General features: G+C 45.5%; 1 protein-coding gene and 1 non-coding gene across 4 annotated transcripts in view; both read left to right on the forward strand.

The window, feature by feature from the left end:
* NAP1L4 (nucleosome assembly protein 1 like 4) overlaps positions 1 to 19,035 on the forward strand; it is a 50,489-nt gene that overhangs the window by 16,149 nt on the left and 15,305 nt on the right. For 2 of the 3 annotated variants that reach the window (XM_058526140.1, XM_058526142.1), the window contains exons 2-9: positions 2,550 to 2,580; positions 3,475 to 3,533; positions 6,286 to 6,385; positions 8,704 to 8,845; positions 9,085 to 9,171; positions 10,672 to 10,803; positions 13,718 to 13,789; positions 18,804 to 18,943. In XM_058526140.1, the coding sequence (XP_058382123.1) occupies positions 2,567 to 2,580; positions 3,475 to 3,533; positions 6,286 to 6,385; positions 8,704 to 8,845; positions 9,085 to 9,171; positions 10,672 to 10,803; positions 13,718 to 13,789; positions 18,804 to 18,943 (746 nt within the window). In that variant the 5' untranslated portion in view covers positions 2,550 to 2,566. Of the gene's footprint in view, positions 1 to 38; positions 243 to 2,549; positions 2,581 to 3,474; positions 3,534 to 6,285; positions 6,386 to 8,703; positions 8,846 to 9,084; positions 9,172 to 10,671; positions 10,804 to 13,717; positions 13,790 to 18,803; positions 18,944 to 19,035 lie in introns of those variants that run through there. The other variant, XM_058526141.1, reaches the window with a different exon arrangement.
* Positions 14,488 to 14,610, forward strand: LOC131395902 (small nucleolar RNA SNORA54). The gene has a single exon (XR_009216404.1). It is a non-coding gene; the product is annotated as a small nucleolar RNA SNORA54 (small nucleolar RNA).

Raw genomic sequence — 19,035 nt, forward strand, 5'->3', positions numbered from 1 at the left:
TTCCTTTCCAAGGCTTATCCTGAGGCTCAACTGACCATGGACACCAAACTGACCACCTTGGAGGAACATGACTGGGATTCCCCACTTCTATCCTTTTGTTCAAATGAGGCCACATATCCGCTCGCCATTTTCCTCCTCCGTGGGACAAGACATCTGAGGGTGGTCCTCCTCAGCTCCACGGGACACACAGTTAGCTTACCACTATCGACGTCTCTGATTAAGGAAGATACCCATACAATAAGGTTGATCAGCCATGCTCTCTGTGAAAGACTTTGATCAAAATGGGGGAATGTGAAAGGATTTTAATCTAAAACAGAACCAAAGGATATGAAATGGAGAATCTCATGAATGTTCCCTCAGAAAAATGAAACTTAAAGACTGTGAGATTTCCCATAAATGCTTGATTTATAGAAGATCAAAAATTATCCTCCAATCAGTGAGCATCCACCAAAAATCTCTCTCCATCTTTGAGCTAGTGAACTCACTGCATGGTCCCTAACTGGATTTTTGTCACATGGGTCCCTTGCTCTAGTGTAGGAGGAGCTGGAATTAGGTGTGTGGCTTGATGAGGTGTTATTGATTGGGCAGTGAAAACAGGAGTCTGTCCATTAATCTGGACAATTTAATTAAACTAAGTCTGTTAAACTAAGCAGTGACAGCTGCTTTGGGAGAGAGCAGGCTTCTTCTGGTAATTAGTGTGTATGTGGTCTACCGAAGGTACTACTGGGTGTGTTTGTTAGACAATGGAGAGCTTTAATTGTGTAGCCAAATTATAGTTGGAGTCAGTGTGTAACTAGTTTGGCAGTAGGTATCAGTATCCATTCATAGTTTGACACAGAAGTCCTACTATCGTGTTCCTCCTATTGCCATGTAAATAATAACTCGGGGATGGGAAGCTATAAAAATATATGTTTATATAACATATAAATATATGGTAAAGTATATGTTCCTATAGACATTATCAAAAGTATATCAGGGAAAAACCCTTCAGTATTTAATGACTGGTAAATGGTAAGTGTGTTAGCTCTTAGAATGTTGTCATCAAATGTTATTTTGAAGACCTACGCGTTTTGTATTTATAATATGTGGGAAAGCAGAATATAAGCTTGGGAATACTATGATTGCAGCTATATGCATGTAGCCAACTGCAAAGGACCATGAGCTGGGAATAAGAGTGGTGAGGTAGACAGAGCTAGACAGTGCAGGAATTCGGATTTCTGTGTGGAGTGACTTTGGAATCAGCAGAAGGTGATAGGAACTATTGAAGGGTGGTTTGTTTTTGTTTTTTTTTTTTTGTGAGGAAGATCAGCCCTGAGCTAACATCCCTGCTAATCCTCCTCTTTTTGCTGAGGAAGACTGGCTCTGAGCTAACATCTATTGCCAATCCTCCTCCTTCCCCCACCCCCAAAGCCCCAGTAGATAGTTGTATGTCATAGTTGCACATCCTTCTAGTTGCTGTATGTGGGACGCGGCCTCAGCATGGCCAGAGAAGCAGTGCGTCGGTGCGCACCCGGGATCCACACCCAGGTCGCCAGTAGTGGAGCGCGCGCACTTAACCCCTAAGCCACCGAGCCGGCCCCCACTGAAGAGTTTTTAAAACCCTTCCCAAACTTGGGGCTGGGTGTGGGTAACTGGCAAGGTGGTGGTGTGGGTATGGCCTGCCATCGTAGTATTTGTTGCATTATTTTTTTTCTTTCTGGTTTTCATCTGCTTCCTTAAATCATTTAGCTTTTTGAAAAAGACAATGTAATATTTGTGTAGTATGTTATTGTTTTGTTTTACCCTAAAACAATGTAATTGAGGGATTTGGGCTTTGCTCAAATACCTAAAAATGAAACAACCAATTGTCGGCCTGGAACAACCCTTCAGAGAGGCTCTGGAGTGTGTTTACTACATCTAAGATTCAGAAACTTCATCACCAAACCTCTCTTTTATTTTACATTTAGAGACTCTTCTTAGCTAGGCATTTAGATAGGGTTTTGAAATTTTATTAATATGAAATTCTTCTTGTTAAGAGTTAAACGTCCTAGAACCCACCTTTAATATTTATAGACAGAAAGTCACCTAACTGGAGATAGTCTTTTTGTATGTGTGTCATGTGAAAGCGGAATCATCCTGAGTGTATTACATAATGTTTTTATACCAGCGCTACAGCTTCAGTGTAGAAGTCATAGAACATACAGATGTAATATGTTCCTGTTGCTAAAACTTATTATAGAGATAAGGTAAATTAGCCCTGATTAATTGTTGTTCTTCTGAAGTCTGGTCATTTTAGTGTCCGCACGAGAAGTTTTGTATGAGTAAAGTGTGCACGCACTGAACCGCACAGATCCCGAGTGTATGATTTGATGCGTTTTGACAAGTGTGTATATCCAAGTAACCAATAGCCCATTCAAGATCTAGAACATTTCCGTCCCCCCTGAAAGTTTCCTCGCTCACCTCCTAGTAGATCCTCATCCCCCATAAACAACCAGGGAGCACATTTGAAAAACACTTTGTTTGTGAATATTGGTAATGTTAATTGTTAACAACTCTTTTTTAATTTGTAGGAGATAAAAACATTCAGATGGCAGATAACAGGTAAGCCAAAATGGATTTTGTTTATTGGAGTTTAAATTTTAGTTGATGAACAAGAGCCAAGCCATATTTCAGTAAACATCATTAGAAGCTCTAACTGATGGCTCGTGTGTTTGTGTGTTTGTGTGTGTGTGTGTGTGTGTGAGTGAGAGAGAGTTCATAAAGAAATTGCTTCAGACATGAAAAGTGTCCCAAATACTGATTCTTAGAGCCTTTTGTGGGAAGCGATCATCTTGCCCTCCGGGCTTTAACACTTCCTGGGTGAAGTTATGTGATGGAGTCTACACCATCCTGACATTCTGTAGCTTCCGGTGGTCAAGTGAAAGATTTTGTTTGGTGGGTTGTTCTGAAGGTCACGTTTGATTGTGTATAGTGTTTGATGCGGTTTATTTTTGGTGAGGGAGGTGTGTCCAGGCATCTTTGAAAACTGTTAGACCTATTCTCATGAAGTTTAATTGTTTTTAGAGACTTTGTGTGGCCAGCTTACAGAGCCGCCGGGGGCGTTGTGTCCTAACAGCTTGGTCAGGTGGCTTTCCTTGGGTCACTTTAGCAGCCACCTGAACCGTAGCATGCTTGTTGGTGGGTTTAGTGGGTTTGGTTTGAGGGTAGGAGCAGATCTTTTGAGGAAAGAAATTGTAGAAATGAAAGAAGCTTCAGCCAGCGTTGGAAATAAGAATTGTGGGGGATGGCATCTAGGGGTGCTAGCTGGTAGAATTTTCTTTAATAACAGGGAGGAAAATATCTTGTAGATAACACACGTGTGTCCATAGTTCTCTTCCACGCAAATCTGAAGTCACTGTAGAGATACCTTAATATGTTAAATAAGAAAAATGCCCTTGTGCTACTTATCTTTGGAACTTCCTTTACAGTTAATACTTCTTAAACACATTGTTTTAGTTTTTCAGATGGGGTTCCTTCAGATTCCTTGGAAGCTGCTAAAAATGCAAGTAATACAGGTCAGTTCACTGCGCGTGGAAGTTTAACAGTGGAGAGTTTGCATGCAGAGCAGAGCGCCTCCTACTCTTGAACCGTTTATTATAATAATACAAATAATGCAAGTGAAGGATTACTGTACTTCAAAGATTTTAAGAAAGAGTAATTAAAATGAAAATCAGTACTTTGTTTTAAAAAATTTTTATTATGGGAATTGAGACTCTGCAGAAGTGAAGTGAATAGCACAGTGCACCTCTGTGTCTGCCGTCACTCAGCATCAGCATTCACAGTGACCTGGCTGTCTTCATCTCGGCCCTTCCTTCTCTTCCCGATTATTCTGAAGCAGATCCCAGATACCGTGTCATTTTGTCCATAAATTCGTAGATGTGTTATTTTTTCCCTCCATTTTCTTTTTTTTCTTTTTTTATTTTTATTTTATTTTTTTCCTGCAAAGCCCCAGTAGATAGTTGCATGTCATAGCTGCACATCCTTCTCGTTGCTGCATGTGGGACACGGCCTCAGCATGGCCGGAGAAGCGGTGAGTCGGTGCGCGCCCAGGATCGAACCGGGGCCACCAGCATCGGAGCGCACGCACTTAACCACCAAGCCACGGGGCCGGCCCAGTAGGATGAATTCTTATAACCACAATATCATTGCCACAACCAAGAAATTTAACATTGATACAAGACTGTTGGCTAATGTACAGTCGTGTTCCTATTTCCCTGGTTTTCTCAGCAGATCTTTTACAGCTGTACCCCATACCCAAATCCAGGACCAGCCAAGGACCGTGCACTGCATGTGTTCTGTCTCCTTTGTTCTAGAGTCACCCTACACCTTTTGTGTCCTTCATTGCAGTGACACGGCAGCGGGCCGTGGGCCCCAGCTGTCTGTAGAAGGCCCACACTCTGGATTGGTCTGGTTGTTTCCACCTCATTAGGTTCAGGGTAAAAATTTTGGCAAGACTATCACAGGTGACCTGGTGCAGTGACAAGTGCGAGTAGGCCTGAGACAGGCAGTGCTGAGGTTGCTAACTTGGTTAAGACAATGTTTGCCAGATTTCTCCATTGGAAGGGTCCTTTTAGTAAGTAATCTGTTGGGTGCTCTGTGGGTATCCATGAGACTTCTCCATAGCACCCATTGATGATCCTTGCTGAGTCACTAATGACATTGGTGGTTGCAAAAGGGTGTTTTTCTAATTCTGTCAATCCTACTACATATTACATCTATTAGAAGAACAGCTCCTCCCCATTTTAGTGTTACCAGTACCTCATGGATTCATTTTTTGCTCAGTTTTTTATCAGTGCCATCTTATTCTTTTTGGTATGCAAATTCGGCCAGTGGGGGTCCCTTCAAACTGGCTTCTATGTCCTTTTGCTATGTCCCCATCAGTTTTGGGTACTTTCTAGCTTTGTGGCACAAGTGATATTCCATTTCCCTTGAACTTTTCTTGCCCCAGACCTGGAACCTACCGTTTATCCAAGGGACCCTGTTCCTTTTGGTGGGGAGAAAGATTTAAAAACCAAAATGTAGGTGGTAGGTGTCTCTCTTTCTAGGCCTTTCAGTGGCCAGAGCTAGAAGAGATGTGTATTTGGTACACATTTAGTATTTACATTTTGTACCTGTGTACAGTTTTATATATACATGATTATATACACTAAATATACATACACAGTGCTTCGTTTAGCGGCTATGTTTGTCGGTAAAGTTGAGTGTCTACTGGGTGTATTCTGCAGCCCACATCCCTTTCTTACAGAAGTTGGGGAGAACCTCCACACACGGTCTGCCTTTTGAGTTGGGAGGTACTGAGTTTGGATTCTGGACCGTGTCAGTAAGAGGGAATTGGTTCCGCAGACACTGAGTCTGTGCCGGGAGCCAGGTGTCATGCCAGTCAGTGGTTACAGCTGAGTGAAAGGACGCTCACTTCCCTCTCAGTGTCTCGTCCATTGAAATAGTACAATGTGTGTGAGCTCTAGAGGCACTGTGGCCAAGGCAAGTGACTTTTAGTAGGGGGTGCTCAGGGGGTGCCTTGTGGAGGAGGTGGGTTTGGGCAGAAAGGCATTGTAGGTGAAGGTCTGGCACCTGGTGAACTGGTGAGAGTTGGCTTTCCCGGGTTGTGAGCTGGGGTGCAAGTGGGTGCTGATTTCCTCTGGGGAACAGTCGCCTCGTCCCTGGCCTTGGCTTCTGGGCCCCGCCTTTGGACTTGGGAAGAGAAGGTGAGGTGGTGGGAGATTGACCACGTGAATTTAGGAATTAACGATGTCCTCAGTTGGGAGATTTGGGGCTTAAATGGCTAAAGTGAGAACCAGTAACCTTGGGCCGACCCCGTGGCTTAGCGGTTAAGTGCGCGCGCTCCACTGCTGGCGGCCCAGGTTCGGATCCCGGGCCCGCACCGACGCACCGCTTCTCTGGCCATGCTGGGGCCGCGTCCCACATACAGCAACTAGAAGGATGTGCAGCTATGATATATAACTATCTACTGGGGCTTTGGGGGAAAAATAAATTAAAAAAAAAAAAAAAAAAAGAACCAGTAACCTCTAGGTACTCTTCAGTAGATTTATAACCACTTCCTCAGGCGATTAACATAGAGTATCAAATGCCTTTAAAGTAAATTTTAAATATTTCCGAAACAGATGTTTTTAAGAAGCCACTTACTCTATTTAGAAATTAAAGTAGATAAGCAAAGCTAAGTAGATATGTGTTGGTGAATTTTGACTCTTGGCTGGTCTGTGGTGGACTTATTTTAAATATTTTGGCCTTGTTTTTTACTCTTGATAGAAAAGCTCACAGATCAGGTGATGCAGAATCCTCAAGTTTTGGCAGCTCTACAGGAACGACTTGACAGTGTCTCCCAAACTCCTTCAAGCTACATCGAGACGTAAGTATGCTATGATTGAGACTCAATACAACTTTAAGAAACAAAGAAGGGGCCGGCCCATAGCGAAGCGGTTAAGTGCGCGAGCTCCGCTGCAGGCAGCCGGGGTTCTGATCCCAGGTGCGCACCGACGCACCGCTTGTCAGGCCATGCTGTGGTGGTGTCCTACGTAAAGTGGAGGAAGATAGGCAAGATTGTTAGCTCAGGGCTGACCTTCCTCAGAAAAAAATAAATCAACAAAGAAAAACCTATTACCTATTTTCCGGTTCCTTAGAATAGGAATAAGTTTATTTTTTTTGGCAGACATTGCCTGCTGAGAGCCAGGGACTAGGTTCCAAAGATGAGTGCTTGGGTTCAGAATCTCGAGGAGGGGTCCGGATCTGTAGAAAGAGTAGGCAGTGTTGAGTCATCTAATAGGTACGTGCATAGTGCCATCCTGTGGCGATTTTAGAGGACTTGGTGGCTTATGTGAGTCATGTGGGACAAGGAGGAGTTACTAGGGCAAGGACGAGCCCGGCTGAGGGCAGGGTGCTTGCTCCTCATCGTGGCTCTAGTTAGCTAGGAGAGCCACGCCTCCCTGCACTCCCAGGCACTTCCAGTGCCTCCCAGCACTGGAAACTGTCATTCTAGAAGGGGTCTGTGTCCTGGTTTTATTGCATGGGGAAAATAAGGACACCCACCTTGGAATCCTAGCACAGCCCTTCTCAGGGCCTGGTGGTGTTCCTCGAGGCTGTTCTGATGGAGAGGGGACCTTTGGGGTCTGCTTTGCCTTATGGAGGGTTCTCCAGGCATGACTTAGTGGGCAGGTTTTGTGAGATTTTTGTAGACTGAATCCCTGCGATGTAGTGAGACTGGGTGGCAGTAGAAGAGCTGAGGATGAGTAATGGTTTCCAGTCTTCTGGCTTTAGAAACTGGGTGAGTGGGTGGCATTCCCTGAGAGGAAACGAGGGAGTTTCCTAGGGAGAGAATTAGTTCCTCATTGGACAGACTGCACGTGGAGTGCCTGTTGTGGGGAGAAGAACAATGTGTAGCTACTTTTAAGTGGTTGGAGGATGGCTGGGGAGGTTATCAGGGTCCAGTTTGCTGTGTTGTTTTTACTACATTAGGAAGATTTGAAAAGTTAAATTTTAAATCGTGTAGTTAACAAAGAAAAGAAGTAGAGATGTTAGTCTCTACCATTTTATTTATGCTGCTCTGCTGCTTCCTTGTTCTCTTCTGCCAGCAGTAGTCCTACAGAGGTAACTGCAGTTGGGAGTCTGGTGAAGGACCTTACCCTCAGTGCCCATGGATGTGATCACCCCAGGCCAGGGGTCCTTTGTGATTCAAGGCTGTTTCAGTACTTTGTAAACCGCCCTGCGCGGAGCTGCCTGGTGCTCTGTGCTGTGCCTTGCTGGAGGGTCAGTACAGTGCGTGGACTGGTGCCGGCTCCCCCCTGAGACCTCCGCCCAGGTGGAGGAGAACGCAGAGGGCAGCACCCAGGCCCGCCCAGGAGATGATGCGGGTCTGTCTCGAGGCCCAGGAGTCTGCTCTTCTTTCCAGATTGTGACCAAGGGCTTCAAGTTAAATAATTGTGATGGGTTAAAAACAGCTTTTTTCTTCTGATTTATAAAAAAAAGTAATGCATACAGACTAAAATATTTTTTAGAATATAGAAAAATATCAAAAGGCAAAGAAGCTCATAGTTATCTGACTAGAAGAGAACGACCCCCCTTGTCTGGTTGTCTCTGGTTTCCCCTTAGTGTGTCTGAGCACTTCACACGGCACTGAACATTCTTTGAAAACGTGATTGTGGACAGGCCGTGTTTTAATCCTGTTCAACTTGTCGTTTCCCCTTTTTTACTTTTACAAATAATACATCAGTGGACCTTTCAGTACATAAATACTTGGTTATTCTTTACGATAGATTCTTAGAAGTAGAATTACTGGATCCAAAGAAGATTTTCAAGGTTCTTGTTTGCCCTTAAGAAAGACGAGTCAGTGGGAGGGCTTCTTTGCCTTCAGCCTCATCAAACCTGGAAATTTTTTTTTTGGTAAAGAAAAGACAACAGTTCTTTTAAATTGGCATTCTTTTGGCTATTTTATGAGATTGGACCTTTCTTCTCTGTTCGATTACTTGTATTTTTACTTTTATGAATTATCTTTTTAGCTTCCTTTTCTTTTTTTCTATTGGGATGTTTGTCCTTTTCTTAATGATTTTTAGTGTTTCTTCATGGTAAGGATGTTAATTCTGTGTTAACCTAAATTCATTCCAATAAAATTGAAAACTGTACTGCCTCATTTGGCAGATGTATGGATGTTGTATTTTTTATTCCCTCTTTTAGTTTACCAAAAGCAGTCAAAAGAAGAATCAATGCCTTGAAACAGCTTCAAGTGAAGTGTGCTCATATAGAAGCCAAGTTCTATGAAGAAGTTCATGACTTGGAAAGAAAGTATGCAGCATTATACCAGCCTCTCTTTGACAAGGTAGGGAACTCTATTAATGTAGTTAGTATGTTTCAAATCTTTCTTTAGATAAAACATCCAGATTTACCCAGTGACTCGTTGAGCATTATTCTTTAAGCCCTAAAACTTAGAATTGTAAAATAAGTTATGAAAGCATCAGTTTTCACAGTCTTTTCATAGGCGTTATTTACAAACTCATCTTAACTGATAAGTTTCTGAATAACTTAATATAATGCTAAGAAGGTCTTGTTTTTACTTAGAGAAGGGAATTCATTACTGGTGACGTTGAGCCGACAGATGAGGAATCAGAATGGCACAGTGAAAATGAAGAGGAGGATAAATTGGCTGTAAGTTTTTTTTAATGAGTGCAACTTGTGTTCTGTTTTAATACTGTTAGGAATAAGAAACCTCTTTTTTTTTTTGGTGGTGAGGAAGATCAGCCCTGTGCTAACATCGGCCAATCTTCCTCTTTTTTTGCTGAGGAAGACTGGCCCTGGGCTCACATCCGTGCCCATCTTCCTCCACTTTATATGGGACGCCGCCACAGCATGGCTTGCCAAGCGGTGCACCGGTGCACACCCGGGATCCAAACTGGCAAACCCCGGGCCGCCGCGGCGGAGCGCGCTCACTTAACTGCTTGTGCCACCAGGCCGGCCCCAAGAAACCTCTTTTGATGGTTTTTAATCACCGATGTAACTTTACAGAGAAGAGGGCTCCTAACAGTAGGTGCTCCTTCACCGTCAGCTTGGGTGTTGAGATTTTTTCCCCACGGTGACTGCTGAGCAGCCTGTGGGCCTGGCATCTTCCTTGACGTACTGTCAGTTAACATGATGAACCAGACACAGTCTCCCTTCTCAATCACCTGTAGCCACTCTGTGCAGTATAGAGACCCTGCCCAAGGACCAGCGGTGGCCATGAAGTAGCCAGAGTGCATCGAGCCACTTCAGGTTGGTAGATTACGCGTCCTTTGGTGATGTGCCCTGTCCATCACCTGCTCACAACCGTTTTCTGGGGACGGGTCCCATTCCAGTGCCACAGAAAGTCCCAACATGCCACAGAGTTACCTTTGTCGGCCTGATTTTATGTTTGGGAGACACGTAGCTTTTATCCTATACTATTAACTTTTAAGGTTTTTTTTTAAGTGTATGTTAGGTTGGGTAACCATATACGTTTTTGATCTTTTAAAAATATGTGGAACCTGACCTAGTTGAAGCCATGGCTGTGGATCAGTTCCTTATTGCTCAAGAAAAATCTGCCTCTGTTAATTTAAGAAACCCTCACAATAATCTCCTCACAAGACTCGCATGTAAGGAAGCGTCCACACTTTCCTGTGGCTCCACTGAGTGTTGTGTTAACACCCTTGGCCTGCCTTTTCCCTGGGGCCATGATGTTAGAAGAGACTTCCCGCCACGTGCCACCACTCTCCTGTTATAGCTGTCTCCTTACAGCGGGACATCCGAGTTCCTTGGCATTGTCTTGTTGCTGAAGATATTGGATTCAGCATCTGATGGTGGGTGATTGTCCCAAGATGGACGTCTCAGAGACAGCCTGGATAGCCTTTCCCAAGTTTGGTGGCAATGTGCCATCTCTTTAGCTTTTTTTTCCCCCTTGATATAAAATTATGTCATGGACTTACATCTGGATGGAATGCCTAGAATGCTTTGTCCCTCAGAAACATTTGAAATTGTGATGTGCACAGTGGTCTTGGAGATGCAGATTGAAAGAGCAAGGGTTTTGATAGAAGTTTGTGCACGATTCTGAAATTATATTCTGCACTAAGCCATTGAATTATTTGTAAATTTGTTGCTTTGTGATAAATGTTTTATTTTGCACCTTTATTTTTTTAGGGAGACATGAAAAATAAAGTAGTCATAGCAGAAAAAGAAGCAGCAACAGCAGAAGAGCCAAACCCCAAAGGAATTCCGGAGTTCTGGTTTACCATCTTTAGAAATGTAGATATGCTAAGTGAATTAGTCCAGGTGAGCAAATTTCCACCTTGCAGAGAGATTTTGGTCTTACACTTGATTTGTGAACTACTTAACTGGGTGTTTAGTGCTTATTGTGGGTGGAAAGGCACTTCTTTTTTTTTTTTTTTTGGAAAGGCACTTCTTGTGACCACCCACTCAGATGTGCAGTCTTTATCTCACCGGGAGGGTTTGTTAGTGTTGGAACCCTCTATACGACCTTAAATTGTAGGTCTAGTGGAGAGGCCTACAACTCTGAACGTGAGTCAAAACTTGTAGTTGGTTTACCTCCTGTAAAAGGTCTGTTGCCTCACCCCCAGAAAGCCTGGTAACAGATTCAAGACCCATCTCCATCTTACTATGATGTGAACAAGCAGGAAAGTGAGGACAAGAGCCCAGAGTGGAGGGATGGACTTTGAGCAATGGAGGGGGTGTGTGTGCGCGTGCATGTGTGCACGTGTACATGCATACATGGCATGCTCGCACTGGCACATCCTTAGACCTTTTCCATTGATGGGTTTTGGAAATTTGAAATGGGTCTGCCGTTGTGCACCGTTGCTAGTTGTGTAAATATATCACAAGTTGCTAATATTTTCTCATCATTTCCCTTGCACAAGTCTCCATTTTTAAAAAAAACTGAAATAGGAAATCGTTCTGTGTTTGTCTTACCTTGTCAGGCTTTCTGTAGTGAAATGGTGAACCAATTAAAAGCTAACAAATTTGACTTTCCCCAAACTGAATTATGGTAGAATTTTCTAGGATACAGAAACAAGTCGTACCCAATGTTGTCTCGGGTCCACAGAGATGGTCATCTCTGCACTCAGACTTGATCCAGACAGGTCAGCACAGTGCTTCTCATATCAGAGAGCACAGCCACTGTGACGTGCGAATAACTCTCCTGCACTTTGCATGAGATTGCACAGATGTGTTGATAAGGGCTTTCAGAGACTTGCCTCACTGCTGCCTCTGCCACCTGTCTCCTTTGATGCTTACCCGTAACCAAAACTTACGCAAGGATGGAAGGAATGCGTTTCTTACTCTCCTTCCAAACTGGGGGAGCATCTAAAATATGTGACTCAGAATAGCCTCTGTTTTCCTGTCCGAGGTTCCTTTTCATATGAAAAGATGGGGTTTAAGAAAACTAGACCATACTTTTAAAAGAATGCCGTGAGCCAGAAATTCCCTGGAAAAATGGAATAATTTATGCTAGGACAAGCTTCCCACCCTAACTGTATGTTAGAATCACCTGGGCAACTTTTAAAACTCAATAGCAACATGAGTGCCTTCCCCACCCCCAAGTCAGCGAGAGTTTGGGGTGTTTGGAGGAACTCGTACGGTTTTAATGTGCCCCAAGGGTTGAAAATGCCCATGCCTGTAGAGCAGTGGGAAGACTCCTAGTCTGCCCGTCACTTAGGCGGCCCATGGAGAGGCAGATTCTGAATCTGTGGGTCTGGGTGGGGCTGACGGCCTGCATTTCTAGTACACTCCCAGGCGCCGCTGAGGCTGCTGTGAGTGGGGCAGGGTTGTTGTGAGCGTGGGCTTTCAGTACCAGTTAGGTGACTCGGTTGAGTAGCCTGGCTCCTTGTGTTGCCTGGCCAGCGAGTTAGTAATCCAGGGATGGCCGTGGCTGCATCCCCCATAGCGTTTCCGTCAGTTTTGAGGGTGGTAGTACAGTTAGCCATGTTTTAACGAGGTATCTCTTTCATTCTCCCCAACACCTCTATATTAGTGTCAGTGCTTTTTGAGAGTCTGTTAATTTGGGGCATTCCATTGTGCTCTGGGCCATGTGAAGTTCTTGGCCCTCAAGGTACATGGCTGGTTGAGGAATTACGAACATAATGGTTATTTCATGAATTTGGGGGAAATACCAGCGGGTACTGCTAGTTTGAGTGGGATGAGTGTGAGGATCGTGCTCCGTGTATTTGGAAAACATCCTAGTGATAACATTCATCTTGGCAGTTCAGACCTAGGTGTGTGCACCCAGTCAGTAATGCATGTGGTCTTGGAGCCCATACTGATGTGGCCGACTTTAATAACTGTTTTGGGTTATTTTTGTGTAGAGACTTGCTAGATGCTTTTGTTATTGCTACTTTTTGTTTTGTTATATAATGTTAAAAGAATTTAAAATTGGGAAGTGGGTAGGTATTAGACTTACTTAATCTTAAAACTTAATGGAACCTCGAGAAATCCTTAGGCTCAGCCCCCTGACCTCGAGGGTGAAGAAGTAACTTTCTTATGAATGAAGCACCTGCTTTAGTATGCACTCACTGGGTCTCAAGTCTTATAATTCCTTCTCAGATTTTTTGTCCTGTGGACTTTCTTAAGTGACAGGCATTGGTGAACTTCTGAGTTTAAATAATGGTCACCTGTAAAAGAGTACTGCACTGTTAGAAGCTCTTGAATAGTGCCTGCAGGTTAGGTCTCAGACATGCTTTGTGAGTGTCCTTGGCTGTGACTGACTGTGTGTTGTTGATTTGGGATATTTATTGCCACATGCCATAGGGGCAGGAGGCCTGGCTGCCAAGGCCGGTAGCTGATCTAGACGTTTCTTCTGATTCTGTCTCTTGAGAGATGCTGAGGTCCAGCAGTCTTAGTTGATGGCATTTCTGATCCCGTGTGCAGTGGCAACTGGTGGTGTGAAAGCAGTCAGGGCTCTTGCCCCTGGCATTGAAGGCCTGCCCTTCCTGCCTGGCATTGGTGGTTACCAGTGCTCCCTGCCAGAGAAAGATGGCATCTCATTGCTGCCACTCGAAGGCTGGTAGTTGCTGAACAAATTTGGGTGGCTTCCTGGGAGTTATTACCTGACAAGGACAGAATTCCAACAGGGCTAATTATCCAGCAGCTAGGAGTATATACAGCAGTGACTCGGGGGGACGTGTGTTGTTTTTAAAAAGCCCACTAGAAATTTCTTTTTTCTCTTTGTGGTTAGGAATATGATGAGCCAATCTTAAAACACCTGCAGGATATTAAAGTGAAATTTTCAGACCCTGGACAACCCATGGTGAGTACTGGTTGTTTGAGCTCTTGGTTGGCATCGGAAAGGATCAGGCCACTGAGGGTAAGGGGCTTGGAGCCAGGGCAAGAAATCCACACCTGGCTACTCACTTGCAGAGTAGACTTGAGCGGGGCACTCACTGAGAATTAGAACAGCTCTCACATTGCCTTTCTGGGCTCTCCCAGCGTGTGTAAGCCTGACCAGTCACTCAGGCCACAAGCTGCTTGGTGGCAGGTATGGGAGTCAGACACAGGATTGGACTCCTTGGCCACAGTGCCCACTGCCATGCTGTGGTTTCTGAGCTGGTTTGTTTCCTCTGTCAGATGGGACGGTATCATCCTTTTCCTCGTGTCTCCCAGGTTTGTGAGGATCTAATGTCTATAAAATAGGTTTAAAAGGATGGTAGGTATATACTCAGATATGAGCAGCACTTTAACAGAAATCCAGGATACTAAGGAAAGAAACCTATGAGATTTTACCTTAAAAAATAACTGCAGGTAGATAAGACTGAAAAATGTTATCCCAGTCTTTGATTTGTCACAAACACATCTTTCCAAAATCCTTGCTGTAGTGTGTCATGTTGGTGTTAGTGGGCAGGTCTGCCTGGCAGTGAATGAGAGGAGTCCGCCCCAAGCCAGCCCTTCGTGTTCTCTGAGGAAATCTGGAGGGGGGCACGCATCGTGCCTGAGCTGGGGTCCTCGCGAGAGCACTGTTCGTGACCTGTTAGTCTGGCTGTGGCTAACGGGTTCCATTCCGGTGCTACAGGAGTTCCAACGACATGTGACTGACTGACTGGTGGCTCTCAGCTTCAGGTCTTGGAGACAAAGTGCCTGGAGGACTGTGGGTTAGGGATCTGGGGGCTGGGCATAGGAGCTGGGACCTAGAATTGGTCTCGTCCCCATCGCAGAGCACAGGCCCCAGGTAGCGGAGGAGGCCAGTGTGAGTGGGATTTCTCCATTCCTCGTCCTGCAGGGGACGCTTGCTGCAGGCTGGGTGCGCGGACACACCTGTATTGTCCCTTCCACTTTTCCTGTCTGCTCCACTCTGGGAGGTACATTCAGCTGTCCCTCTGCAGGTGGGGGCGCAGGCACGAGGTGGACTGAGGCCTGCTCACAGGCTGAGGGGCCACACTGTGGCCGAGGGGAACCCTTCTTCCCTACTGCACCGGCTCATCGCAGGGCCTTCCTCCTGCTGCCTTCTTCCCTGTGCGGAGGCTTTACCATGGCGCCCCTAGAGGCCTCCTGTGGCAGTGTGCAGGCGCTTGCTGTGATTTGTGTGGATTCTCTCTCCCCATGGGGTTGTGTGTGCACATGGATGTGTGAGTGCTGTTTTAAGATTCTGTGTGAGTTTTTTCCTCTTCTTTCTCACTTACGATTCGTCCACACTCAATTTACTAAGTTTTCCCCTTTGGATCAATTCCTTTTTTTTCTTTCTTTGCTTATTGGACATGTGTTTGATGATTCCTGGGTCTGTTTTCTTTCTCAGCCTGTCTGTCTTGTGTTTTCCTCTGTCTCTTACAGTGGCTCAGAGACGGGCTGCAGCCCTGGTTGTGGTAGACCATGAGCCAGTCATTTTTCTCTTTCTTGTTACTTCTCCCATTATAAAAGTCGTATGTGCTATAGGAAACTTAGAAAACACAGAGAAGTGTGAAGAACACTATACAAATCTCCATCTTCTAGAAATGACTCTCAGCAGCTTAGGGAGTTTCTCCACAGTCTTTGTCCTTTTCAAAATTATTATGAAACATCTAAGGCATTAAAGTTAATAAAGAAAAAACCACTGAGCATCAGAACAGAGCATGTGGGTGTGTGCCCCTCCTCATGTCAGTGTCGCCCCTTTTCCTTCTCCAGGCCCACACGCTGGCCCTGGGGCCCAGTGAGATGACAGTGCTTGGACAGGGAGATGCTGGCTCTTCCCATGTTGCACAGGCTCTGCTGGCGTTCCCCGGATGTGCCACCACTACTCAGTCCTAAATCGTTGCATTATGATCAGCACACTTGAACCCAAGTCTGTTGTTTAAGTTTCTGAAGACTTCCTAGTTTAGATTCCTTTTAGTGTAGTTACTGGGTTGGAGGAGAGGAACATTTATAAGGCCCAGAGGTGGTTCAGTTTGCATTCCTGCTAGCAGTATTTTTTTCCACTCTTTCTTTCTTGTAATAATAGTCTTTTCCTGACTCTTTCTATTCTGAAGTGGTTTTACACTTAGAGCAGAGCTGCAGCAGCAGTACCAAACGACAGTACCTGTCTGTCGTTCTCCTGCACTTGGCTGGTCTGCCTGGTCCACGTGGGCGTGCTGGGTGGGGACCACCTCCTAGTGTGCTTGGCAGGAGGATTGGCAAAGACAGCAGCACCATGTTGACTGTGCTGGGCACAAGAGGTCTGGTATTACACTTGAGTGCGAGGCGAGCGGGCATTTGTCGGGTGTTGCTGGCTGACTGGCTGTGGGCCTGTGAGTGAGGTCGCTTCATCCTTGGACCCTTTTCTCTTGGAACATTAAGCACTTTCTTTAATTCATCCTCCAGTGTGTTAGGGTTTCTCTTGACTAAACAGAGGCCTAGGGGAAGAAAAAAATAGAACAATATGAAGAAGGGAAATAGCATGCTTGGTTTGGGGAAATGGTGGGGGGAGGAGGTGGGGAGAGAAAGAAGAAAATACATGATCTGTCTGTACAAGAGTGGGGAGTGGCAGAGGCCCAAAACTGCGCCGTTACTGGCCAGCCTGACCCCTAGGTCGCCTGTCCACACTGTGGTCACAGCTTTCCACAGTCTTGGGAGAAGAGCAGTCTCTCCACTGCCCGCCTCCTTGCCTTCCATCCGATTGTCGGCTTTTATAAACCTCCGGGAACTGGGCGGGTCGGGGGGCGGTTTCCTTCTGACGCTCTCATGCCCTGTATGCCTTCCTTTCCTTGCCAAACTGTGATTTTGCCAGACCAGAGTTTTGTACTCAGTGACCACCCTTCCTCTCCAGCCCACACTGCTCTTGCAGAGGTCAGTGGAGACCTCCTGGCCAAATCCTTCTGCCATCCCTTCTAGAAACTGGACTGTCCCCTTGTCCTCAGACCACCTGTGTCTGTACTTCCTAAGCCCTCAGGCCTCTCTGTTCCTTCAGTCTGTCTTTGGAGACTTCTTTTTTTGCTTCCCCTTTTGTGGAAGTGGTGTTTTTAGTCTTCTTATATTTTTTTCCCATTGATGGTTGTGCCATTATAATAAAAGTGGAAATAGCTAACATTCAGCAAGCATTGCCTGTAAGCCTGGCCCTGTTCTAAGTGCTTCCATGGATTAATCCTCAAGTCAACTCGTGGAGAGAGAGAAGATTGTCATTCCATTTTACAGATGAGGAAATGAAAGCACAGAGACATTAAGTATCTTCCCAAAATCACACAGCACTTACAGGCAGAGGTGGGATTTGTGGTGTTTTTTTTTTTTTTTTTTGTGAGGAAGATCGGCCCTGAGCTAACATCCATGCTAATCTTCCTCTTTTTGCTGAGGAAGACTGGCCTTGAGCTAACATCTATTGCTAGTCCTCCTCCTTTTTTTCCCCAAAGCCCCAGTAGATAGTTGTATGTCATAGTTGCACATCCTTCTAGTTGCTGTATGTGGGACGCGGCTTCAGCATGGCCGGAGAAGTGGTGCGTCGGTGCACGCCCGGGTCCAAATCCGGGCCGCCAGTAGCGGAGCGCACGCACTTAACCGCTAAGCCATGGGGCCAGCCCCCAGAGGTGGGATTTGAACCCAGGCTGTCTGAACCCAGAGTCGGTCTTGTAGGCTGTCTCTGTAATAACAGTTTACTTAACCAAGGTTGACTTTTTTCTTTTATAAATAGAGCTGAGGTGAATATCTTTGCATGTATTGATGTGTCCATCTGAGTATCTTCCTCAAATGGGACAAATTCCTCAAAAGAGAATTATTGCGGGGCCAGCCCCGTGGCTTAGCAGTTAAGTGTGTGCGCTCCGCCTCTGGCGGCCCAGGGTTCGGATCCCGGGCGTGCACCGACACACCGCTTCTCCGGCCATGCTGAGGCCGCATCCCACATACAGCAACTAGAAGGATGTGCAACGATGACCTACATCTATCTGCTGGGGCTTTGGGGGAAAAACGGAGAAGGATTGGCAATAGATGTTAGCTCAGAGCCAGTCTTCCTCAGCAAAAAGAGGAGGATTAGCATGGATGTTAGCTCAGGGCTGATCTTCCTCACACACACACAAAAAATTATTGAGTTAGAGAATTTTTTTTTTATTTTATTAATTTTTTGATATTGCCAAATTGTCCTTTGTAAAGCTATTTAGAGTATGTGAGTGCATCTGGCTTCCCAGAACACTTGCCAGTGCTACATATTGTTCTTTGTACATTTTGCCCAGAAAGGGCACAACTCATTTTATTTTTCATTTATTTTGTTACTCATGAGCATGAATCTCTTTTTGTGACTACAACTTAGTACACACCTTCGTCCATTTTTCCTGTTGTGCTTGTCTCTTCAGATTTGTAGAGTGCTTTGTGAGTGAAGGGTGGACTTGTCCTTGGTGTGTTTTGAGGAGGCACAGTCAGTACTCCCCCCATGCCCCATGGGGTCTCTGCATGGCAGGGAAAGCAGCGTTGTACCTGAGTCCAAGAGAAAAAGGAGAGGAGGGCAGGGCTCCTGGTGCCTGGTTTCTCCCCCAGGCTCCCCTGCCATCACCTCAGGGCAGGGGGCTGAGGCAGCAGACAGAAGCAAGGATTTCTCAGGAGAGCTTGAGCTCCCCTGGGAGGAGCTGTCGGCGGGCATGTGCCCCCACTCCAGGACTGGAGGGTGACAGGGGCTTCCCTCAGCCTGTCGTCTGTGTTTTCACTTTGTGCCGGCGCTTTTTGCAGTAAAGACGACTTTGTCGTCGCCCATACCTGTGGAGCTTTTCAGTAGCGCTTTCTGCTTGTGGTGTCATGCTTGGAGAGGGGCTGGTCTCCAGAGAGTGCTGTGTAGCTCATCAGCTCTGTCACTGGTCACCTGTCACTGTTAAGTGGTGCTTACCCTGAGTTTTTGTTTTTAGTCTTTTGTATTAGAGTTCCACTTTGAACCCAACGACTACTTTACCAATTCAGTCCTGACGAAAACGTACAAGATGAAGTCAGAGCCAGATAAGGCCGATCCCTTTTCCTTTGAAGGTCCTGAAATAGTTGACTGTGACGGGTAAGGAAATGCCATTTCAACTTCTTCGAAACAAAAGCAGGAGATGATTTTAGAACTTTACAAGTAAGAGAAGGAAAAAGTCTTTAATCTGC

Source organism: Diceros bicornis, chromosome 31 (assembly GCF_020826845.1).
Source record: "Diceros bicornis minor isolate mBicDic1 chromosome 31, mDicBic1.mat.cur, whole genome shotgun sequence".
NCBI lineage: Eukaryota > Metazoa > Chordata > Mammalia > Perissodactyla > Rhinocerotidae > Diceros > Diceros bicornis.